This window comes from Chiloscyllium plagiosum, chromosome 25, assembly GCF_004010195.1.
Source record: "Chiloscyllium plagiosum isolate BGI_BamShark_2017 chromosome 25, ASM401019v2, whole genome shotgun sequence".
Lineage (NCBI taxonomy): Eukaryota > Metazoa > Chordata > Chondrichthyes > Orectolobiformes > Hemiscylliidae > Chiloscyllium > Chiloscyllium plagiosum.
The window spans coordinates 48,288,368-48,308,874 of record NC_057734.1 but is presented as its reverse complement, the minus strand read 5'-3'; the positions used below and the strand labels follow the sequence as shown (position 1 = coordinate 48,308,874).

At 43.8% G+C, this 20,507-nt stretch overlaps 1 protein-coding gene across 1 annotated transcript in view; it reads right to left on the bottom strand.

Moving 5' to 3' along the window:
- LOC122562430 (protein PML-like) overlaps positions 1-20,507 on the bottom strand; it is a 95,334-nt gene that overhangs the window by 67,972 nt on the left and 6,855 nt on the right. Inside the window, exons 2-7 of the mRNA XM_043715287.1 lie at positions 17,706-18,216; positions 14,292-14,875; positions 12,098-12,144; positions 9,603-9,768; positions 4,861-5,063; positions 2,825-3,038 (exon numbers count right to left, since the gene is read on the bottom strand). Coding sequence (XP_043571222.1) covers positions 2,825-3,038; positions 4,861-5,063; positions 9,603-9,768; positions 12,098-12,144; positions 14,292-14,875; positions 17,706-18,216 — 1,725 coding nt within the window. The remainder of the gene's footprint in view (positions 1-2,824; positions 3,039-4,860; positions 5,064-9,602; positions 9,769-12,097; positions 12,145-14,291; positions 14,876-17,705; positions 18,217-20,507) is intronic.

Genomic DNA, 20,507 nt, shown 5'->3' with positions numbered 1-20,507 from the left:
GTGTGTGTGTGTGTGTGTGTGACAGAGAGGTGACCATAACCCATGGCAGCAGAAGTGCGCAATCTCACCAACCTGTTATTAGCTGATCTGATAATCCTGGACTCTACTTTCCTGCCTTCCCCTCTAATCATCAAATTCTCTCAATAATTAAAAATATGTCTGATGGGTTAATCTGATGGGTTTTCACAACAGTGGACGATTGAGTAATGGTCACCATGACTCAGACTAGTTTGATTCTACACTTTTATTAATCAAACTTCATGGTGGAGGGTTTCAAACAGGCCTGTCTGGATTTTGAGTTCTGTACAGAGTTCTTCTATAACTTGATGGTTGTGTTATTGTGCAACCCTGCATTATTGAAAAATCATGCTTTAGAAACAGCACTTAAAGCATTGGCATTACAATTTTATTAATGCCAACACACATTTTAAAGTCTGCACTTTAGAAACAGTGTACCCTATTCGTCAAACACATCACAGCAAAATCGCACTGACAAAACATGCATTATAACAGAACGACCTGTATTATTACCATTACACCCCACATTCTGAAACAGCTAATCCCCATTATAGGTGAAACAGTGGTCAACTACCTTTAATCTGGTGGACTGAATTTGCTGCTCGCACTGTAAACTGCTCTACTTTTTTAGATTTTTTTTAGATTAAAAACAGTGCGGAAACAGGCCCTTCGGCCCAACAAATCCACACCGATCCGACGACGCGCAACCCACCCATACCCCTACATTTAACCCTTACCTAACACTATGGGCAATTTAGGATGGCCAATTCACCTGACCTGCACATCTTTGGACTGTGGGAGGAAACCGGAGCACCCGGAGGAAACCCACACTGACACGGGGAGAATGTGCAAACTCCACACAGTCAGTCGCCTGAGGCAGGAATTGAACCCGGGTCTCTGGCGCTGTGAGGCAGCAGTGCTAACCACTGTGCCACCGTGCCGCCCACAAACTGAGAAGACTAGTTGCAGGTCACGAGATTACTTTGTGAAATAGTCTGCAGCATCAGCCCATTGCAATTCCAGTTTCATTATTTTAGTTCTCCACTCCACTCGAACTTCTCTGTCCTCGGTCTGTTACTTAAGCGCAATGAGAACAGCACCTCATCTTTCAGTTTGGCACTTAAGGCCATTCAGACTCAACATTCAGTTCAACAACTTTAAAGCAGCTTCAACTTTGTTTCATAGAATCCCTACAGTGTGGAAGCAGGGCCTTCAGCCCATTGAGTCCACACCGAGTCTCTGAAAAGCATCCACCCACCCACCACCCTACCCCTGTAACCCTGCATTTGCCACGGCTAATCCACCTAACCTACACATCCTGAACATTACGGGTAATTTAGCATGGCCAATCCACCTAACCGGCACATCTTATGACCATGAGATGAAACCCAGGCAGATACGAATAGAATGTGCAAAGTCCCCAGACGCTGGAATCAAACCCAGGTTCCTGGCGCTGAGAGGCAGCAGTGTTAACCATTGAGCCACCACTATTTTTGATGGCAACAGTCTTGGTGGTGCAACAATTTCCATTTCCATCTCTTCTGTTTCTAGTACTTGCCTCATTACTTGTTTTTGTCATTTTATTTCACAGAAATTTCCATCTGGTGGTTCCCACCTCCCATCATACTTTACTCAAAAGTGGTAAAATATCTAACCTTTGCCACTTCTGACTAAGGGCAACTGATGCGAAACATTAACTGTTTGTCTCTCCACAGATTGGAAAGGTATTAGTCATTTTGTCCATTGAATGAAACTGCACTAGCAGAGAGACACCACATGAGGGCCCATGAATGAGCAAGGATATTACATCAACGAGAGGCAAGCTAGCAGGTGCAAATGTTGAACCTCACGACATCCACAAGTGACTGAATTTCTGTTTTATTCAATCCAGCTACATGGTACACTACACAGCATACACAGTTTAGAAACAAGCCAGCCTAACCAGTCCTTTCTGATGTCTGAATCCTCCCATTTTTCCTCATCTATCATCTTAACCTTTTATTCCCCTTCATACATTGATCTAGCTTCCCCTTAAATATCTTCATACCATTCACTTCAAACATTTCCCATGGTACAAAATTCTACACTCTCATAAGTCACTTGGTAAAGATTCTTTCAAAGTCCCAAAAAGATTGGATTTCTTGGTGACTATCTTCTATTGGAGGGCTACTAGTTATTCTACTCCTCACAAAGTAAAGCATTTTCTTTACATCTCTCCTCTCCAAACAATTCATTGTAAAGATCTCAATCAGACCACCCCTCAGACTTCACCATTCCAAAATAAATACAAACATATCCTGCTAATCCTTTATTGATATGTATGCCCCCACATTTCTGCTCATCAGCCACCTCCCAACAAAGTGTTTGTTGTGAGTTACGTAGGCAGAGTACTACACTATATCTAACCCCATTCTGCACTTGTCCTGAGAGGGTTTGATGGTGACAGTATGGAAGGAGCTTTTCTCTGCATCTAATCTCATTTTACAATTGGCCTGAGTGTGGCAGATGGGGACATTGCACAGAAAGCTTTTCTTTGTATCTAACCCATGCAGTACCATGAGTGTTTGATGGGGGCAGTATCGATCAAGGGACCTTTACTTTTAGTTTCAGAGAGTAGAGGTAGTTTTACTCTTAATCTAGTCCCATGCTGCATCAGCCTAGGATACTTAATTCTTGTGGTTGTGGGACTTCCTTTGTAGCTCTGTATTGAACACTAGAAGATATGCATAGTATAGACAGCTCACAGCGAGTGGAATGTGCTTTACAATCCTTGCCTCACAATAAAACAGACACTTTGCATCCTAACCTGCTGGCAGTTGCCAGGGATCCTTATCAATTTCAGGGGAAGTGTTCAGCATGGTCCATTCCACGTTGCTCTGGACCAGAAGCTCAGGTTGGCTGTCAGAGGCAAACTTCACACTATAATTATGTTCAGAGTGCAGGCACTGTTTTTTGGCACTTGTCACTTTTCCATCCTTCGGTGACCACAACTGTTTGCCCTGCTGTTTGTCTGGAACTTTCTGTGGGAAAAGAAAATGAGCTCAGTGTCAGGCAAAACCTGTGACCTCATTAACCAGTGCTTCCAGCTCATTGCTCATTTAGAAGGCTTCATTCCCCTTTCAGCTGTGCAGTAAATTCCAGTGGAGGGACCAGGGCTCTATTCAGCTGCCTTAATCAGTCCTGGTCCATTAACAGAAACTACGCTCCAACTTGGCTCAATGGTGATACTCTCAAGATCATGAATTCGAGGCCCACTCTGGAGACCAAAGCACAATCAAAACTGACGATCCAGTACAGTTTTGCAGGAGACTTACAGAGCAGACACTAAACTGAGATCCCATTTGCCCTCAAGTAGATACAAAACACCCCATGATACTATTTCAAAGGAAAGCAGGAAGGTTAGCTCTGGTTTCCTTGAGGCTAAGATTTGTATGTCAGGAAAGTCCCACAAACAGAGTTTCTGATTACTATCACATTGGCTATTTGTCAAAGTTTTCCATTCAAAACTTGACTGCAACAATAACTATACTTCGCACATAAAACACTGGTGTTAATGGCTTTGACACATCCAGAGATCATGACAGACAATGGATTCCTGCTGTGGAAGTCAGGAAAAGATCCCCCCATCAGATCAGCAATAAGATCTTTCATGGCCAGCAACATTCCCTTGAAATGAGTGAGAACTATTTCGACGAACAACACCTACTCCTACAGCCCAGCCTCCATTCAAGTGGAGGCTCACTATTGGCAGTGCTTCCTGTTTTCAGAGCTGACAATTTGTGAACCATTTACTCACCAGAAGAAAGCAGCATTGTAACCTCAAAGAGGGTCAGTATAATTCAGGACACACAAAAACGGGGCTGATCTATACTCACCCTCTGGTTGACCTTGCTGATTGGTTTAATTGTGAACCATGAACCGGGCTGAAGTGGTCTCCGAGCAACAACTATTGCTCTTCTCAGCAAGGTCATGACTGTGACTCACTGGGTGCAGAAAGACCACAGATCTCTGACACTTGGTTGTGAGACACTAATTGCACCGCCCTCTTGCTGTCAGACACTGTCTGGCTGGTGTGGGCGAGGGTGCAGCCACTTTGAGAAGGAGGCACCTTGTCGGACTATCTGGGGGCACGTGATCCCAGTCTCCATGGCTGGAATTCTAATGAGCTGTACATGCACAGTCCACGGTCACTGAGTTACTGCAGCCCATGGTTACTGCACATTCCAGAGGAATACTGCCTATCCTTTCCAAACTGACAGCAATGGCCCATGTTTTGCAGAGCTTTGGTGCTTTATTTCCTTTATTTAGGGGATGTGGGTATCACTGACATGACTATCATTTGGTCCCCTTCCCTAACTGCCCTTGAACGGAGTGTCCTGCTCAGCCATTTCAGATTCAACCACATTGCTGTGGGTTTGGAGTCACATGTTAGGCCAGGCCAGGTAATGGAATGTGGATTTCTTTTTTCCCCTCCCCCCAAAGGACATTTGTGAACCAGATTGGTCTATATATCAATACATTATAGCTTGTGACTAGTTTTTTTATTCCCAATTCATTAATTGTAATGAAATTTCACCAGCTGCCATGATAGGATTTGAACCAGTGTCTCAACAAGAATAGCCTGGTCTCTGGACTGACACTACCATTGCAGTCCCACCTCGTCCAGTGTTCCCTAGAGAATGCCACTGGGTGTTCAGTCTTTTTCCTCACCGTGAAGCTTTCCCTGCAGATAGTGGACACTGGCTTCATGATATTCTGAGTGGTACAAATCCCTCCCACAGTCAGACTCTGCTGCTTATTCTCGGATTCCAGGGAGGCACACTCGAAGGATAAAGTTAATACCTGGTGCTTCTCCATGAATTTGCTTGGGAAAGAACGTCCACTTGGACACACTGATGCACTGCAGCCAGGACCTGGAATCAAAGTCTGCTCAGATCTCTCCTCTTCCTCTCCTGCCCCCTCCAGTTGTCCTGCCGTACTTGTGAATGGCAGTCTGAGAAAGTCCATTGAGTCACTCTGTCCTGGGTGTGGACCTTGCGAACAGCCTACAGGAAGAGATAAGAACAGCTCATTACAAGTGCTGCCTTGAGCAATGCCTTTGTAGAGATTGAAGACATGTGTACTGATGGTGACCTTGTAACCACTGTCAGTTGTCCTATGGAAGTCTGTCCTGGTCTGGCCTACGTGACTCCAGACCCACAACAATGTAGATGATGCTTAACTGCCCTCTGAAGTGGCCTGGCAGGTCAATTCACTTGTATCAAATCGCTAGAAGAGGGCAACTTGGCACTGTAAACAACAACGGCAAACATAGCTCTGTAAACCCTGCAATGTCCTTCTTAGCTGGAAGCTTGTGCCAAAACTGGGAGAGCTGTCTCACAGCTGAGTCAAGCTAAACAGTCACACTCATGGAATCATACCTTATAATGTTTCAGACACTACTATCACCATCCCTGGAGATATCCTGTTCCACTGTCAGGACAGACCAGGCAGAGGTGACAGCAAAGTGGTATACAGTCAGGAGTCCTCAACATTGACTCCAGATTCCATGAATCTGGTATATCAGGTCAGACATGGGCAAGGAAACCTCCTGCTGATTATCATGTACCTTCCTCCCTTGGCTGAAGAATCAGTGTTACTCCATGTTGAACAACTTGGAGGAAACATGGCAGGTGGCAAGGCTCCAGAATGAATTCTGGATGGGGAATTCCAAAGCCCACCACCAAGACTTGGCTCCCAGATTGGTCCTGCAGCAGATAGTAAGGGAACCAAACAAAAAGGGAAATGCCACAAATGCATCTGTCCGTGACAGCATCAGTAAGAGTGACCACTTCACAGTCCTTGGGGAGGCAAGGTCTGCCTTCACACGGAGAATGTCTTCCATCGTGTTGGATCATGTTAAATGGGACAGACTTTGAATAGATCAAAGGGAAAGGACTCCCACGTTAGAGAGCCCTCCACTGGGGATCCCCACCGCCTGGTGGCATGTGGCACACCAAGGCGGTGGAGGAGGGAAACGATGTGGATGGTGTGCAGCAGCAGTCTATACAGGGCTTGCCAATTAGTTTGGAAATGTGAGGTGAGGCATTGTGGTAAAAAAACAAACAAGGGCAGGACTTATACAATTAAAATCGGATGCCCTGGTGATGTTGCAGAATAGAGACACCCGGGGTTCAGGTACATAATTCTTTGAAAATTGCATCACATGTAGACTGGATGTTTAAGGAGGCATTTAGTACACTAATGGTTATTGCTCAGACTTGGAGTATAGGTTTTGGGGTGTCATGTTGAGGTTGTACACGACATTGGTGAAGACTCTTCTGCTGTACTGTATGCAGGTTCTGGTCGCCCTGTTATAGGAAGGAAATTATTAAATTGGAGAGGGTTCAGAGATTCACCAGGATGTTGCCAGGAAGGGAGGGTTTAAATTATAAAACTAGGCTGAGGGGTGACAGTATGGGCGTTTATAAAATCACGAGGGGCATGAATAGGCTAAATAGACAAGGTCTGTTCCCTAAGGTGGGAGAGTTGAAAACTAGGACACATATTTTTAAAGGTGAGAGGAGAAAAATTTTAAAAAGGACATGAGGAACAACTCTTTTACATGGAGTGGTTTATGTGTGGAATGAACCACCAGAGGAAGTGGTGGATGCAGGTACAGTTACAACATTTAAAAGATATTTGGATACATTCTCAGGTAGGAAAGATTTGGAGGGATATGGGTCAAACACAGGCAGGTGGCACTGGTTTAGTTTGGGAGCATGGTCGGTGCGAGGACTAGTTGGAACCGATGGGTCTGCTTCCATACTGTATGACTCTACGATTCTCTATCCCCCATTACCATCAACCTAGGTGGTCAACCTGGTTCAAGAAACAGAACTCGAGGGCATGCCAGGAGCAGCACAGGCATACCTGGGACAATGTGTGTGCCATACAGCATAAGCAGCAAGTGACAGACAGGACTAAGCAATCCTACAACCAACAGATCAGATCTAAGCTCTGCAGTCCTGTCACATCTAATCATGAATGATGGAGGACAATTAAATAGCTCACTGGAGGTGGTTTCACAAATATCTCCATCCTCAATAATGGGGGAGCCTAGCACATGAGAGCAAAGAATAAGGCTGAAGCGTACACAACAATCTATAACTACAAGTGCTGAGTGTAGAATCTTGGCTAGAAGCAGTTCCACACAGAAGTCATTCTAGACTTGAAATAGTAATTGTGTTTTTCATCGCTCTTCACAGATGCTACCAGAAACGCTGGGTTTCCCCAGCGCTTTCTGTATTTATTCCAGATTTCCAACATCCACAGTATTTTGCTTTTACATGAGGGGAGTGGACCTGGCAGAACCCAAACCGAGCAAATTATTCTGTTTCTCTGTAAATCTTCTTTAACAGCTCCCTCCAAACCTGTGGCCTCGATTATAAAGCCAGCAGACACTTAGCAACACTACCAAGCTCCCCTCCAAGTCGCACACTAGCCCAACTTTGAAACAGATCGCCTTCACTGTTGCTGGGTCCAGAATGTGGAACTCTCTCCCTAACAGCATTGTGGGTAAACCTACACCAAATGGACAGCAATGATTCGTGAAAGTCACCACCACTTCGGAATTGAAATTAGAGATGACCAGCAACACATATCCCATGAACAATTTTTTTTTTTAAAACCTGTGACAAATAAATTGCCAGTTGGAAGTATATGGAGTCAGTATTTAAACTAAGGATCTTTTTTCCTTAAAACAGGAAAATCAGGGTTGGCACATTTGATTGAGCTCTTTGATGAAGATGGTGTTCATTTTTTGGGCATGGTTATTTGAGAAGACTGTCACAGCCTTGGAGACAGTTTAATAAATGGTGGAGGAATTACGGAATTCAGCTCCGTCGAGACAGACTGGGATTGGTTTTGATTCATGACAAGGGTTTAGGGATGTTCAAAATCATGAGAAGTTTTGACAGAGTGGAGGAAAGCTGTTTCTAATGTGGGTGACAGGGTGAATAGTTATTTTTGCACAAATGAATCGAAATGCCTTGGCCTGGATCTTTGACACAGAGGCAGGAAACAGGAGCCAGGTCTGACCCTGTATCAGAACCTGACCTCCAATGGGAAACATACTGAAGTTAAGATCTCACCCTTAAAATGGATATGGAGATGGCTTTCCTGTCCACTTAAAGGGTAGGAATGGAGATGGATCAGAGAAAGAGCAAGATTCAATCAGACACCCGGGGCAGGAATCACTCAGATTTCTCAGTGACTTAACAGAGAAATCTAAATGTGCTAAAGTCTTCCACTTAGCCGAGATGGCACAGGGGAGCCAGAGCAAATCCTCACTCAGTACAAGTAAACGAGGCCACCTAAAAGGGAGGGAAATCCATCCTAAAATATTTCCCACCTTCGGGCAGAGGTCCTTCAGCCAGGCTATTGCACAGCATTATGCTGCTGCTTTGCCTGAGCAGCCACCAGGTGTCTGTCAGTGAACCAGGCCATGAAACTTTACTAGGGTCAGCACACACTGGCACCAGCCTGAATTAAACACGGCCTCCTTCCTATCAACCTGAGAAGATTTTATGTTTTGAAGGTGACACAGTTCTTAGGGCGTGTGAACCCAAGGAAGGAGCAGACCAGGGTACATGAGAAAAATCATTAAATTATACAAATAAACACAGAAACAGAGAGACTGGGGTAGACCATTCACCCTGATCTTGGCTGATCATTTAACTCAGCCCCCCAATCCTCCTTTCTCCCCATACCCTTTGATCCCTTTAGTCCTAAAAGCTATAACCTTTAACCTTTTCCTTCTGATTTGGCCTCAACAGCTTACCGCAGCAGAGAACTTTACGGGCTCACCACTCTCTGGGTGAAGAAATTTCTGATCTCAGTCCTACATAGCCTACCCCATATCTTCACACTGTGTACAGCACAAGAGCAGCCCCACTGTGCCTGAATCAGCACTTGAAAAGGGTGATTCAATCCATCCCAGTCCTTCCTCATTACCCTGCAGATGTTCCCTTTCAAATGCTCCCTTATGATAGTTCCTACTGAACCTGCTTCCTCCTTTTATTTGTTTCAAGTGCCCATCCAATTTCTTTTTAAAAGTATCTATTGTTTCTGTCCCAATACCCTCATGAGCAGGGAATTCTAGGGCTTATCATCTCCAGAGTTCTGAAGGAGAGGATCTCATTCAAAACATCCAACGTTCTTGCAGGGATCGACAAGGTCAATATAAGAAGGATGTTTCACCTGACTGAGGGGTTTAGAATGAGAGACTCTTGCAGAATAAAGGGAAAACCGTTTAAAACTGAGATGAGGAAGAACTTGACTGGAGGGAGGGGAATCTTTGGAATTCGCTATCACACAGAGGGACATGGAAGGTCATAGATTTCTAACATTAAAAACTTCAAGAATAATGTGGCTCCAGCAGGAATATGGTGTTAAATACAAAAGCAGCCAGAATCTCACCTGAATGGCAGAACAGGCTCAAAGGGCCGAGTGGCCTACTCCTACATTCTTTACATTCATAAATAATACCCCAATGTAGGCCAGACCTGTGGTTTACAAGGATGTTAAAAAAAAAAGATACTTACTGTTTGGCGACATCACATTCTCAAACTCAAACTCATCGGTGCTGCTAGCGGTTGCTCTGAGCATCCCTTCAGCTCCTGGACGGATCAGGAAGTTGGCTGGGCGGATCAGGTTAGCTGGGCTCTCTTCTGTTGAAGATCTGTCCTGGTCATGACTTGAAAATGAGTCCTGGTAACAGGACAACAGTAAAACATTCTACAGGTACTATTGGAATCACTGTCAAGAGCCCTCTCTCCTGAGGCCGGAATGTTATAAAGGCACTAGCCTGCTCCTTTGTGGTGGTAAAGCCAATGTAGAGTAAAACTGGAGAACCGTGGCAAGATTCCTAATTAGTCGTGTAATAGAAGGAACATCGAAGCTTCTTCACTTACTATCGCAGCTCAGAGAATTCACGCAAGGATGCATTATGGTGGGGAAGGCAATGGTCTCATAGTATTATCACTGCACTGTTATTCCAGACACCTGGGTAATGGTCTGGGGATCCGGGTTCAAATCCTACCTACCATGGAAGACGGTGAAATTTGAATTAAATAAAAAGCTGGAATTAAAACTCAAATGATGACCATGAGACCATTGTCGATTGTCATGAAAAAAGAACTTGTGTGGCTCACTCATGTCCTTCAGGGAAGGAAACTGCCATCCTTACCTGGCCTGGCCAATATATGACTCCAGACCCACAGCAATGTGGTTGATGCTTAATTTTAGGATTGGACAATAAACACTGGTATAGCCAGTGACGTCCTCATCCCATAAATGAATTAATAAAGATTAGGACTCCCAGGGTAAAGTTTGGTACTTGCACACAAATATACCCACACACACACAGCAGCTATTGCCAAACTGGCCCCGATCCAAAGCAGACGATACTAACAGCCTTAGACACAGTCAGCATGTGACTCTAACTTTCATAATGCAGTTCTTTGAAGACGTAACTAGATAATTGAGAACCAGTGGATGTGGTGCATTGGAATTTCAAGCAAGTTTTTGTTTTGTTAAGGTCCTACATAAGAGGCTAGACAGGCAAAATTCAAAAATGGGTAATATACTGACATGGATTGAGAATTGGTTGACAGACTGGAAATTAATTGGTCAATTTCCAGGAAGGAGATGACTAATGATGTACCATAGGATGCCGTCTTTTTGCCCAGCTGCTCATGATATATAGCCGTAAGTGTTGAGAGTGCGGTGCTGGAAAAGTGGTTAGCACTGCTGCCTCACAGCGCCAGAGACCCGGGTTCAATTCCCAACTCAGGCAACTGTGTGTGGAGTTTGCACATTCTCCCAGTGTCTGCGTGGGTTTCCTCCGGGTGCTCCGGTTTCCTCCCACAGTCCAAAAACATGCAGGTTAGGTGAATTGGCCAAGCTAAATTGCCCATAGTGTTAGCTGAAGGGGTAAATGTAGGGGAAATAGGTCTTGGGTTGCTCTTCGGAGGATCGGTGTGGACTTGTTGGGCCGAAGGGCCTGTTTCCACACTAAGTAATCTAATCTATAAGCACAACAGGTCAGGCAGCATCCAAGGAGGAGAATGGATATTTCGGGCATAAACCCTTCATCAGAGAGGGACAGATATCCATAAGTTTGCTAACACACAAAACTAGCTGGGATTTGGATTGTGAAGAGGATGCAAGGAATCTTCAGGGTGATCTAAATCAGTTAAGTGGCTAACGCAGCATAATGCGGATAAATGTGAGGTTTACACTTTGGTGTGAAATACAGAAAGGTAGAGTGCTATTTAAATACCAATATATTGGGAAGTGTGACATACACCAGTCAATGTAAGGTGCAGCAGTAATTAAGAATACAAATAGCATGTTGGTCCTCATTGCAAGTGAATTGGAGTTCAGAAGTAGGGACATCTTACTGCAGTCACACTGGGCTTTGTGGAGACCACACCTGGAGTCATAGAGATGGTATTGTGCACGCTTTTGGTCTCAGGAGGATATGCTTGTGATAAAAGGATTGCAGCAGATGTTTGACAGGGTCTGTATTCACTGAAGTTTAGAAGAATGAGGGGGAACTGGTTTGAACCACATATCAGACTAGATGCAGGGAGGGTGTTTTCCTTGGCTGGGGAGTCTAAACCAAGGAACACAACCTCAGGATACAGGGTAGGCCAATTAGGAATGAGAGGAGGGAACATTCCTTCATTCAGAAGCTGGTGAACCTGTGAAATTCACTATCACAGAAGGATGTGGAGATGGGTAACTGTGTATATTCAAGAGAGAGATTAAAAAGTGTTTAGACGTTAAAGGCAAATTGGCAGAGAGAGAGAAAGTGCGAATATGACATTGAGATAGAGGATCAGCTGTGATCACATTGGAATGCAAACCATTCGAAGGGCTAAATGGCCTCCTCCTGCTCCTTGTTTCTATCCTATCCCATTCCTTTAGCCTGCTGATTATATGAACACCACAGAATTGGGTATCCCATACTGCCTAAGTAGCCAACTTCAAAAAGGTTCCACCCAGCAGCCATTTCCACCTACGTAGCACTTACCAGCAGCACATCCTCAACTTCAGAATCATCAGCTCTTTCACTTGGTTCTGAAACCAAAACAGGAGCAATCAGATGGAGGTGTTACAGAGATGAGTTTTCAGTCAGAGGATAATGCATCAAACTTCACATTTCTGAAGAGCGATTGGATAAATGTCAACGAGGCTCCTCAAAGTTGGAGCTGTGTTCTGAAGGATCTTGTGGCGAAAATAGCCTCTTTTGTTAGGGAACCACAAGTAGTGCAAGTTTGAGGTGGCAGTAGAATCCCGAAATATAGTTCTTACATAAAATTCCATTACTATGGTGGTCATTGTGTACTATAGATAAAACAAAGGTTTGAGGGGCTTCTGTCCTGGGAGATAGAAGGTGGGTTAAAACAAATATGAGGTGCTGCATTTTAGAAAGGCAAATCAGGACAGGACTTATACACTTAATGGTAAGGTCCTAGGGAGTGTTGCTGAACAAAGAGACCTTGGGGTGCAGGTTCATAGCTCCTTGAAAGTGGAGTCGCAGGTAGATAGGATAGTGAAAGTGGCGTTTGGTATGCTTTCTTTATTGGTCAGAGTATAGGAGTTGGGAAGTCATGTTGCGGCTGTATAAAACATTGGTTAGTCCACTTTTGAAATATTGCATGGAGTTTTGGTCTCCCTCCTATTGGAAGGATGTTGTGAAACTTGAAAGGGTTCAGAAAAGGCTGCTACTAGAGTTGGAGCATTTGAGGTAGAGAGAGAGGCTGAATAGGCAATTGCTGTTTTCCCTGGAGCGTCGGAGGTGGAGGGGTGATCTTATAGAGGTTTATAAAATCATGAGGGGCATGGATAGGATAAATAGACAAGGTCTTTTCCCTGGGGTGGGGGAGTCCAGAAGTAGAGGACCTAGGTTTCGGGGTGAAGAGAGGAAAATCTAAAAAGGGACCCAAGAAGCAACTTTTTCACATAGATGGTGGTGCGTGTATGGAATGAGCTGCCAGAGGAAGTGGTGGAGGCTGGTACAGTTACAACAATATTAGGATATCTGGGTTGGCATGGACAAGTTGGACCAAAGGGTCTGTTTCCGTGCTGTACATCTTTATGTGCTAAGTGCTGGCTGCTACTCCTGATAGAATTAACAGTGTTTGTCTGGTTTGCTTGCCTCATTAAGAGGTTTGGGACCTTTTGTCTTTTAAGTTAGTAAATATTAAAGCATATAGGCCTCGCATATTTTACTAAGTTAGAAACTGTACTTGTACTTAATAAAAGAACAAAGGATATTGTACAGATTGCTGCAAGCTGGGTTGAGAGATTTGTTTACTATTTGCTAATGACAGGTTCATTCATTCATGCAATTTCAGGCTAGGGCTGATTTGACAGCTACTTTCTTAAAAGGGATAACAGCCCAGATATAAAGGTATTGAACAAGTACATACTAATTGGGGAAAATGTTTGGTGTTCTGTAATCTATTCAGGTCTGAGACACGGTAGGTAAGGGCTGATTAATATTATAATCTTTCCATAGTTTTGGGGAGGTCATGGAGACGTGATGGCAAGAATGGTATTGTTCTGAATAGATTAGTAATCTTTGACATTTATTCAGAGGCTGTTTTTGATGTAAATAGGTCTTATAGGGGTTGAAGGTGTGAATGAGCAGTAATGGGTTGGGAAGTATCGCTTTAATTTTCGTCCATCTTGTAATAGTAAAATATACTACAGAACCGCAGTATTATGAATGAACGAAACAGTGTTATAGCAAATAAAGGATTAGTAAAGGGACATGAATTAGTGAACAGGAAGCCAGTATTAAAGAAGATAGTGAGCTGGTGAGTTAATAAAGATAGCCTATAACACAATATCTCACAGCTCCTTTAAGTAATACACAATTTAACAGGGAGTTTCATAGGAAAGCTTCATGCTTGAGAGCATATTCATCCATTACAACACCAAATACCAAGTATGGGTACAGAACAGGATTACATACAGTTAAAGCCCTCTCTACACTGTCCTCAACAAATACTCACACAAAAGATAAGCACAGGGTTAGATACAGACTATAATTCCATCTACTCTACCCCCCAATCAAACACTCCCAGAGTAGGTAGGCACGAGGTTAGATACAGAATGAAGTCTCCTCTACATTGTCCCCATCAAATATTCCCATTTGCAGCTCCAGCATAGGGTCAAATGCAAAGTAACATTTTCTATCCTTATTAAGTATCAGTTACCTTTTTTGGTAATCAGGGTTCCCAATAGATTCTCCGTTTCTGATGTGCATTCTACAAACTCCATCCAAGTGTCTTCCTTCCTTATGTCCTCTAATGTCTCAACGACAATAGCTGTCAGTGCTGACTTGATTGTATTGTACATCATCATCATTTCCTCACTGCTACCAAACTTCAGCAGGTTTTCCGCCTGCACTTTCCCTGCTCCCAATCGTTTAATTATTTGTTCTGTTTTGTTCAGACTGTTGGTCAATCCCCTCACCACGGAACTGCACTCGCTCTCTAGCTCTTCCAGCAGTGCATCGCCTTGCCTATTAATCTCTTGAATAGTGGCAGAAGCCTTCTGCCTTATTAATGCTTCTGTATTATTTTTCATAATGTCCAGGCTTTCTTGCAGGCATTTCAGTTGTGCGTTGGCTTCAGTGAATTTATTGTGGTTTTCTTGGATTGCTTCCACCATTTGTTTCAACTCCTCCTTCTTCAAAATGACTTCCTGCTTAATGTCATGGTAACAGTGTTCTGGAGAGATGTGATAAAGTAGTAGGCAATTGCAGCAAATACTCATGGAACATGTCTTGCAGAAAAACCTGAAAAGACAGTCACACACAGAAGGCTGCGATGTTGAAACAGAGGTGCACCAACAACTGCATAACAACAATCTTAGCAGATTAAAACATCCTCTACAGGAGGTGTCTAAAGCAAAAGTTATTACTGACCCTCATACGGAGATATTTGCTTTTCATCCTAGCACACTTGTAATGGTCAGAGAACTATCTTGAATTGTGCTTCCTGGCTGAACACAGACTTCATGTTATGCAGCTTCAAGAATCAATCCAAGTGTATTTTAACTGCAGTGTGGGTTTCTGCCTTCTCCCACCCTTCCAGGCAGAGTTCCAGAACATGACCATACAACTGTGAAGGACTTGAATAGGTCCTTCAGCCCAGTGTTGTGCCAAACATGACACCATATTAAACTAATCCCTTCCATCTGCACTGCCACCTTCAGGTGATCTGTGGACCTGGACACCCAGATCCCTCTGCATATCAATACTCCGAAGGAGTCTGCCATTCACTGTATAATTTCCACCTGTACTTGACTTCCAAAATGCCTCATCTATTTGTCCAAATTATACTCCATCTGCCATTTTTCTGTCCATGGCTCCAACTGATTTATATCCTGCTGTATCCTCTGACAATCCTCCTCACTAATTAGACCAGCGACATTTTCCTCAAAGTCATTTATGCAGATCATGAAAAGCAGAGCCCCAGCATTGATCCCTGTGGAACACCACTAGTCACAGCCCTCCATTTCAAAAAGCATCCTTCCATCCCTACCCTGTTTCCTATGACAAAGCCTGTTCTGTATCCATCTTGCCAGTTCACCCCATGTGACTTCACCTTTCGTACCAGTCTGCCATGAGGGACCTGGTCAAAGGCTTTATTGAAGTCCATGTTGACAACAATCACTTTTCCCTGAATCATCTTCATCACCTCCTGAAAAAAACTTGATCAACTTAGTGATGCATGACCTCCCTCGGACAAAACCATGCTGTTTATCGCTAGTCAGCCCATTTACTTCTAAATGCTTATGATCCTGTCCCTGAGAATCTTTTCCAATAATTTCCCTGCCACTGATGTGAGGCTCACAGACATGCAATTTCCTGGATTATCCCTGTTACCCTTTTTAAACAATGGGACAATATTAGTTATTCTCCAAACCTGAGACCTCACCTGTAGCCAAAGAGGAGACAAAGATGTCTGTCAATGCTTCAGCAATTTATTCTCTTGCTTCCCTCAGTATTCTGGGATAGATCCCAGGGGCATACCTACCTTAAATTTAAGACGCACACCATCTCTTCCTTTTTAGTACCAACGTGACTTAGAAATTTGACACTCCCGTCAGAAATCATCCTAATGCCCCTACCGTATCTGCCTCCACCACCACCCCTGACAGCGTGCTCCAGACTCCTATCATACGGTGTTAAAAAAACCTTGCCCTTCACATCTCCTTTAAACTTCCCCTCTCACCTTAAATGCACGACCCCTGCTGTTAGACATGCCAACTCTGGGAAGACGACTCTGACTGTCAACTCTATCTATGCATCTTGTCACTATCAAGTCTCCCCTCAGCCTCCGCCTCCCCAGTTGCAACGCCTTGGTGAAAATTCTTCAAGTTTCCTTAGACCTTCAACCAATTACTTCAAATACACTCCCCAGGTTACTGACCTCCCTGATAACAGAGATAGGTTTTTCTCTCCACTCTACTTGAGCACTTGATAATCTTATGCACCTCAACTAAATCCTCCTTTCTGCCTGGTCTGTTCCAAAGAAAATAACTCTAGTCTTGCTGATCTTTCTCCACACTTGGCAGCATCCTTGTGAATCTCTTGCATATCCTTTCTATTGTTCCTCTACACTTCTCAGCAGACTAATAGTTACTTTCTACTCCTTTGCTCTCCTTGCATTTCCCCAACGCATTCTCATTTTCTCAGAGTTTATTTTAATTCGCCAGTTATTTGACCAGTTCATTGACACCTTCCTGTAACTTCTTTCTGCACTAACAATCAAGCGACCAGTTACCATACCATCCACAAACTCCATACTTACTGATGCTCCAGTTAATTCTATTCCTCCACATCCACCACTTTCGTATGTCCATTAACAACACAGGCAGGAATTGGGAGTGTTAACTGGACCTCCAGTGACATGATCACAACGTATTTTGTCACCCATTGCTGTTCTAGGTATCTCTTCCGACTGCCTGAGTCTTCAGGGCTTTTCTTTTGCACTTCAGTCTCTTCCAGCTCCATCTTGTCTCTTATCTGGTTTCATTTACTCTGGTTGTCACTTTGTGCAAAGCAAAACTCTTGCCCTCTAGGATATGGATTGGCTCTGCAGCCCATTAAATTTATGGCAACTTTTGGAACATCTGCCGATCATCCATTTACAGATATGCTCAGTTTATTATGGACAGTTCCATTTAAACAACCTTTCCTAAGTCTTGAATATTTCAAACATAAATTGGTCATATTACTCTTGCTGTTATAATGTTCATACATAACTTAACTAAATCTAGCTCATGACTTATCAACTGTCAGTAACCTTATTACTTTATAATACATCAGTAATATAATCCTATTCATCCTGTTTTTGACTGATTAATATATACTGCTTATATTCCTTGCTACTTTAGTGAATGGTTGAGGAGGTCTTCACCTCAGGCACTGCACAGCCATTTTCACTTGCATAGTCACTGAAGAATATACCTTTAACAGGTCAAAATATGATATATTAAAGAAAGCTGCAACGGCAGCCCTATCTTCTCAATGAAGGATCGTGCATAACACAAGACCTAAAGGCTAGGGTGTAAAGGAGGTGGGACATAATCATTGGGATCATCCAGCTGGATATTCTTACCTCACATTCTGTTCCTTGTGATCTGGACAAGTGGTCTGTTTCCCCTTCCTCGCAAAAGTCACAAAGTCTTCACAGCCAAGTGCCTTCAGATCATCCAGAGTCTTCACCAGGTGTCCGTACCTTTCTGTTAGCAGCTGGTGAGAATGGCAGCACCTCAGGCACAAGAAACGGTCACACTCAAAACATAGGGAGGTGGCTGGCCTATCATCCTTACAGGCCTGGCACAGGCTGCACCAGATGTCCAGCCCCATTCTTATCCTCTTCTGCAACTGCAGCTTGCTCAGCAGGTCTGCAGCGAACGTGTTGTCCCGTGCCTTAGTGACATCCTCGTCCATTGGGGCACTGCACACAGGACAGGTAGCAGCAACTGGGTCTGTCTTCTCAGACTGCAGGCACTCCTGGCAAATGCTGTGAAGACACGGTAGCAGCTTGGGTCTATCCAGCTGCTTGCTGCAAACTCCACATTCAAATTCCTCAGACACCAGACTCGACGTAGGTGTGGTTTCCATCGCTTTAAAACAAAAAGAAAAATTGAAAATGAACAGCATGGGAAACAAAGGAAAGACAGATCATGATGTCAAACTAGCAGGTCAATTCTCCGTTAAGTCTCAACAGGATCCCTGTGTTACCTACTATCTTGTTCCTGCAGGAACTATTGTCTTGTTGCTCCAGTCTTTAAACAAATTCTGGGCTTGCCATCACCAGCATCTCTTCCATTATAAGTCCAAGCTGTTGTTATAGTGACTGGAATATATTATGACCTCTAACACAGCAAAACATCTAGTTGTACAGCAATGAAACAAAACCTTTGGTCCAACTCATCCATGCTGACCAGTATCCTAATTTATTTTAATCCCATTTGCCAGCGTTTCGCCTAAATCCATCTAAACCCTTCCTATTCAACGTGTGCATCCATTTAAATGTTGTTGTTGTACCAAAATTCACCACCTCCTCTGGCAGCTCATTCCATACACTCACCACCCTCTGCAAGAAAAAAAACTGCCCCTTAGGTCTCTTAAATCTTTCCCCTCTCTTGTTTAACCTATGTCCTCTAGTTTTGGGATCCCCTATCCCAGGGAAACGACCTTGGCTATTCACTCTATCCATGTCCCTCATGATTTTATAATCCTCTATAAGGTCACCCTTCAGCCTCCAAAAGGTCCAGGAAATCTTGCCCCAGTCTATTCAGCCTCACATTGTAGCTCATAACCGTCAAATACTGGCAACATGCTTGCAAGTCTTTTCTGCACCCTTTCAAATTTCACATCTTTCCTCGATCAGGGATTCCAGAAGTGAATGCAGTCTTCCAAAAGTTGCCTCAGAATGTCCTGTACAGGCGCAAACATGTCTTCCCAACTCGTCAACTGAACGTACTGACCAATGAAGGCAAATGTACCAAACACCTCCTTCAATACCCTGCTTCATCACAATGTGAAACAAAATTTGACACTGAGCTAAAGGTATTAGGGCAGCGAACAGAAAGCTTGGGCAAAGATGTTTTAAGGGGGTAAAGTAAGCATGGACGGGTTGGACCGAAGGGTCTGTTTCCGTGCTGTACATCTCCATGACTCTATGACAAAAGGAGTGCGAGTGGCGTGGAGAGGTTTAGGGAGGACAATCCAGACATTTGTGATGAGCAGCTGAAGGCACGATCACCAGGGCAAAGAAAATTGGGGATAGGCAAGAGGAGAGTCAGAGGAACTCAAGTTCTGAAAGGGTTGTGGGGATCACACAGGGAAAAAGGTTCAGAGTTGAAGGGAGGGAGAGAGGAAGTCACAGAGGGATTTGAAAACAAGGCATGAATTTAAAAATTGCAGCAATGCTAGACTGGGAGTCATTTAAGGATGGTGTTGGTAGGATTTAAGAAACAGGCAGAGTTTTGGGTGAGATGTTTATGAAGAAGAGGTTTATCAGGACAGTATTAGAATAGTGGAGTCTGGAGATTGAAGAAACAGATGAGGGCTGCAATTGCAGATAAGCTGAGGGAGCATAGGGACAAAATATTTTGGAGATATTTGCAGTTGACTATGCACACAGTCTCAGGCTTATGTCATTGAATCAATCTTCGTAATTGAAACCAACCAACCACTGTCAACATCCTCAGGGGTACCACTTATCAGAAAGTGAACTGGACTAGCCATATCAATACAGTGGCTACAAGAGCTGGTCAGAGTCTGGGAATATTACAGTAAGCAACTCACCTCCTGACTCTCCAAAGCATGTCCGCCATCTGCAAGGCACAAGTCAGGAGTGTGATGGAATATTCCCCACTTGCCTGGATGACTGCAGCTTAACAACACAAGATGTTTGACACAATCCAAGATAAAGCAGCCCACTTGAATGGTACCACATCCTCAAACAAACATTCACTTGCTCCATGACTAGCACTCAGTAGAAGCAGTGTATATCATCATTACACCTTGCAGAAATTAGACAGCACCTTCCAAAGCTATGATCACTTTCATCTCGAAGGACAAGGGATTCAGATACATGGGAACACTACCATCAGCAAGTCCCCCTCTAAGCCACTCACTATCCTACTTGGAAAAATAACTGTTTTTTAATGTTGAGTCAAAATTCTGGAATTCCCTCCCTGGTGCCATTGTGGGGTACCTATAGCAAAGAGATTGCAGCAGATCACAAAAGCACTTCACTCCCACCTTCTAAAGGACAATTAGAGATGGGCAATTAAACACTTGTCCAGCCAGGAAGTACAGCTCAAAATCCAATAGGGTAAAGTTGCTAACAATCAGCTTCAGCTTGTGACAGTGGACTCAAAAGTTCAGGAAACTAAATTGATGG